At 41.1% G+C, this 5,187-nt stretch overlaps 1 protein-coding gene across 1 annotated transcript; it reads right to left on the bottom strand.

Moving 5' to 3' along the window:
* Positions 1-231: 231 nt before the first annotated feature.
* Positions 232-5,187, bottom strand: LOC116258469 (hexokinase-1-like). The gene is made up of 9 exons (XM_031635639.2): positions 4,500-5,187; positions 3,105-3,255; positions 2,838-3,020; positions 2,549-2,623; positions 2,270-2,434; positions 1,994-2,092; positions 1,784-1,914; positions 1,041-1,122; positions 232-916 (listed from the first exon to the last, which is right to left on the bottom strand). Exons 1-9 carry the CDS (start codon positions 4,748-4,750, stop codon positions 584-586), a joined length of 1,470 nt encoding a protein of 489 aa, XP_031491499.1. The 5' UTR covers positions 4,751-5,187; the 3' UTR covers positions 232-583.

Genomic DNA, 5,187 nt, shown 5'->3' with positions numbered 1-5,187 from the left:
CTCACAACGTACCAAGGGCGCTTAACCTGCTAACAAGGAAATAGCAATATAAAAAAAGATCCACATAATTAGATCAAACAATTTGACAAGGTCAGCACTTGAGAGAGAAAGAGAGAGAGAGAGAGAGAGAGAGAGGGAGAAAGAGAGATTCCACAGACAAGCAGCAATCGTCAACGCATCGTCAGAGAATGCCTCATGGGACAAAGATAAAGGAAGAAAGAGACGGGTGACTTCAATAATATGACCTTTTGATTATTCAAATATATCGAAGAAAGTAGACTACAAATTTTTGGCAGTGATTGCTCAGCAGGAATAACCGAAAAAGGAACAGAAAAGAAGACTGGATTCAATGGGCCATTTGAACACCTTCCCATCCTGCAAGCTATACAACCAGTGGCCAGGATCTTTCCCCGTAGCTATAAATTATGAGGAAACAGAACTCCCGTAAGAGACCTGCTGGCATTCATCAACTATGAAACCAAAAGGAAAGAATGCGCTTCTGGGAATCCTAAGAGTCAGGTAACTCAGGACTCAATTTTTTTCCCCTTCCAATTTTTATTAAAATTAAAGGAGCTGGAGGAGTTCAGAGGTATTGTGAATGTGAGGCTGCAAGCAAGGCTGCTCCAATGCCGGAGCCATCATTGGACTGTACAAGGGACACTATTTCAGAGGCTTCATCACCAAGCAGCTCTCTGAGAGTGTCCTCCAAGCAGTTTCTGAAGTAGGTGTAATGCTCGTAAAGTCCACCATCGATGGCTATTACAGCTTTCTGCTGCACGCCATCTTCGACCACATCTCTTCTTAATTTCTTCAATATGCCCAAGATCCCAGCTGCAGCTAAACGGGCACCTCGTGTAGCAACAATATTGCAGACATCAACGACTACTTTGCGGGTACTCAGGGAAGTATTTGGTATCTGAGAGAGCAGAGGAAGCTGTTAGATGGAATTTAAAGGGAGCATAACTCATGCACTTAAATATCAGCACATGTATAATACCGAAACCTGAACGTCCGAATAACAACAAGAGTCAGAATAATACCCCCAAAACATCTTTTAGCTTTTCACCAACGATCCTTAGATCGTGAGTGGAGTCATGATGCATCGCTGACATGACTGGCGTTCTGCAATCAACCACAGTAAAGATTTATCATGTTCAATGTTCATACCGCAGTTTACAGGCCAATTATAAGTCATAGACGATATCCAACATCAGCACTAATTTTCCAAAGGAAACCGAAAAAGAAATGAAAACAGAAAAAGCAATTTAAAAAGGAAAACAAATGACTGTGCCTTTGAACATAAGATATCAGATTGTCCATGAAAATAAATAAATAAAGCTTTTCGAAAGGAAAAATAAACCATTTGCCTTTTGACATAAACTTCAGTGTCTTCGACAAACAACACGTGCCAGTCAACATTCAGTTTTACCATGTAAAAGTTCACACGTGGAAAGTTGGAAAGGTGGTGCTTTTGGCACTGATATGAAAGACGGAAGGAATCGTGATCAACATTGTAAACGGATCATCGTCAAGACACCTGAGCTTCGATGGAAGGTGTTCACCAGTACCTAATTCCCACAATGCTAAGAGAAAACTGTTTTCAACAGTATGAAACATTCAGAAAATGTGTTCACGGTGGAAAAAGTTTGGGATGCACCCTTGTGGCCAGAACTGAGCTGAAGACTTGGACACTAGCCAGGCTGAAGCTTGGCCGATACTATTGCAGGTCAAGATAGGAAACTAAAAGCCAATCACCAAAGGCTCATCGAAAGAGATATCATACCGCAGGATAAATGGCTTCTTAAGTTGAGATGGAAGGCATTCGCCGAATAGAGCAGCCTCTTCAGCCATTCTCCATAGGATTATCCGTACAATTTCACCCAAGTACATTCCTGATATCATCTTCTCATATATCTGTTAAGAAAAACAATATTGTTCAATGGAAAAACCGTCTTTACTATTTTAGAAAATTACATGCAGAGTTTATGCTGACCTGCTCTCCAGGGTTGAGACTCTCAGCATCAAGTGCCTTATCATATTCAGTGTATGGAAGAGAAGGAGACTGAAAGTTCCCCCACTCCATGTTGATAACCTGCAGTATAAAACATGGATACATCAAAGTCTGTTTTTTCTTTCTTTTTTCATTATCTAGCTTTCCTATTTCTCAACAGTCAATATGCTAGACAAAATTTGTCCTTTTTGAAGCTAGATGATTAATTGATATGTCCCAACGTAGGTGGCACCAAAACATACAACAAGTGTTACTAACCATCTGTCCAGATTTAGGCAAAGGCCCACGCCATTTAGGAATTGATTGAGCATTCTCCATACGTTCCACGTATGCAGCATTTGTGCCAGTACCCAAGATGATAGCAGCAATAACATTCTCCTCCTGATATCTACCTCCAGCTAAAGTTCCAATAGTATCGTTGATCTAATAGACAGAACCAAGGAACACCAATCCAAAAATGAGGCAGGAAAAAGTTTTCAGGCATCATTGACAAAATGAGTAACAACTGAACCTAGAAGAAACAAAGGGAGTTATTACCAGTGCAGCCACCCGCATGTCAAGACTTCGTCTATCAAGGGCTGCCGCCAGTTCAGCAACTATATCTTTACCGACCTAAATTAAGTAAAACAGAAAATCAAAACCAGGAAAACTTAAAGTAGGCAAAGAATAATAAGATTGGCGGGAAATCCACATAAAAGCCACAAAAAGTAATTACGTGAAAGGAGAAGACATGATAATTGAATGATGATATAAATATAGTAAGCGAAGGTTAGTCAAGTTTCTGGCTTTCTGCGAAGGACCGAAGATCACAGGAATCAGCACTAACCGTCTCGTCAATTGAGAAACCTTTTGTCCACTTAATGAGTGTTCCAGATGCAATCGAAGTTTGTTCCACAGGGAAGGAGAAGGTAAACCCAAGTTCTCTCTGCCTGCCAGGCTCAATGTGAAAATCTTCACCTTCTTTAGCAACAAATTTTGCAAGAGCTTCTGCTATGAAATCAAAGAGTTCCTGCAGCCGTTTCCACTTTGAGTATCACCAACAAGGCTTTTAGAGGTAAACATATCGATAAACAAAATGAAATACAATATCCACCTCAGAGGATCCAACCATCAATTCAGGGGGAATTGAAACTTCCTCAAACTCCCGTTTAACCACACGTGATTCCCTCCCCCCCAGCTGTACTCGCAAAACTCGGAAGTTTGTCCCACCAAGGTCTAAAGCATAATATAGCCCTTTTTCATCCCTGGAAGCAAAATTGTAAAAAAAGAACAATCAGGATTCGTCATCTCTTCCAGTCATTTTTAATCTTCAATTCTTCATTTCAGAAGTTTTATCTATTCCAGTCATTTTTAATCTTCCATTCTTCATTTCAAAAGTTTTTATCTCTTCCAGTCATTTTCAATCTTCAATTCTTCATTTCAGAAATTTATTTCAGGCAAAGAGCAAGGCGACAAACAAGAAAACAGAAACACAAACCAAGGGATTTATCGTCGCCAAGCAACTAAAGCAAGTAAAATCAGCAATCTTCGTGAACATATTGCAAAAGCATACTTCCTAATTCCTGTGAGTAGGACAACTGCTGGCAATCACAAAATGGAGTGCTTTCCCAACTAGACATGCCAGTCCAAGAACTCAACATCAAGAAACCAAACGAGGAGAAGAAAGCAGAAATGTCCAAGGAAAAAAAAAAACAAAACGGGACCATAAAAGGAAAAAGAAGAAAACAAAACGGAACCATATAGTAGTGAGGCACCAATTCATCACTCCATTGATTTCAATTGAAACAAGTAATTCCAAGAAAAGAAATGTTTTTAATTCAAAAGAGGGAATTAAGGAAACGGACAAAATATCATGTATCGGAAACAGAAGCGCTTGAAAAGGACACATCACGCATTCCTATAACATCAGAAAGCTTCTACCACGTCACAATCTCATACACCCCCACCATAGCCAAAAGCGAACATTAAAAAAAGCTTCAAAACGGCCCCCACCAACCAAAACGTTGAGAAGCCCTTCACATGCAAACAAGTTGCTTTACCAGAATGTAATTTCTGGGTACGTGTGTTGTATATATATATATATATATATATGAATATGATCGCACAAGAAAATTATAAAACCGTGATAATCACCGGAACGAATTTGACTTAAGTGTCAATACAAAGGCCAGAATCCAACAAAAGAAAATTATTTTCATGGTATTACCAGTTCTGGCAAACAGAATTTTTATCGCGATACCATTCTTTTTTCGCATATACCTTCAGATTTTGATAGTTTTCAACCGAATTTACAAACTTACGACGAGGCCTTATTTTGCCAAGAAAATGAAGTAACAATTACTTTTTTTTCCTAAAACATATGGTTAATGATTATCAGACTTAAATGCTTATCACAAATCGAAAACAACGCTAAATACGATGTATGATGTGAGATAGAAAACAAAAAGTCCTCAAAGTTTTGAAAAAAATAAAAAAAGGGAAGGCTGACCCCGTAGGAAGATTGTCCACATAGCTGATGATCATCTTGAGCAAGTTTCCGTCCTCGGACTCGAGACCGGCGTTCATCTCCTTCACCATGTCGTCGGCCAGCCGCCGGAGCTGGTCAACCGGCACCGCGCACCGCTTGTCAAGCTCTCGAAGGATCAGTCCCGCTGGGTTCTCCTCGCCGGAGCCCCTCACCGCCGGCATGCACGCCGACGTCGCGCACACGATCGCCGCCCCCATCGCAACCTTCTGCATAGCTCCCAAGTCCTAAACGCCAAAAGAAATCCCAAAAACCCCAAATCCAAAATAAAACGAACCCCTTATCCCTCACCAACCGCCGGAATGTTTCAAGAATCACCGAGCAAGACGATAGTTCAACAACAACCCATAGCCCCTCCCTCCAAAAACGATAAAGGAGCAAACGAAAGACCCTCTCTCCGCCGAACAAGACCCCGGTGGTCGGATACCCTCTGCAGGAACCCGTCAACTTCCACCGACACAGATATCTGAAGCAGCACGCCACAAAGAAAACGAAAACAAAAGACAAACGGAACACTCCGGCAAAAATGGCAAGCTCTCACAGGAGAGGAAGGAGACCTCGTTTCGCAACCTCTGAAGACCCCGATCAATCGAATTCAACAACGAGAGAGTTCACGGAAAATCTCGAAAGACGTGGGAGGACGCACGGGAAC

Source organism: Nymphaea colorata, chromosome 1, assembly GCF_008831285.2.
Source record: "Nymphaea colorata isolate Beijing-Zhang1983 chromosome 1, ASM883128v2, whole genome shotgun sequence".
In the NCBI taxonomy this organism is placed as follows: Eukaryota; Viridiplantae; Streptophyta; class Magnoliopsida; order Nymphaeales; family Nymphaeaceae; genus Nymphaea; species Nymphaea colorata.
This window is presented reverse-complemented; position numbering and strand designations above follow the sequence as displayed.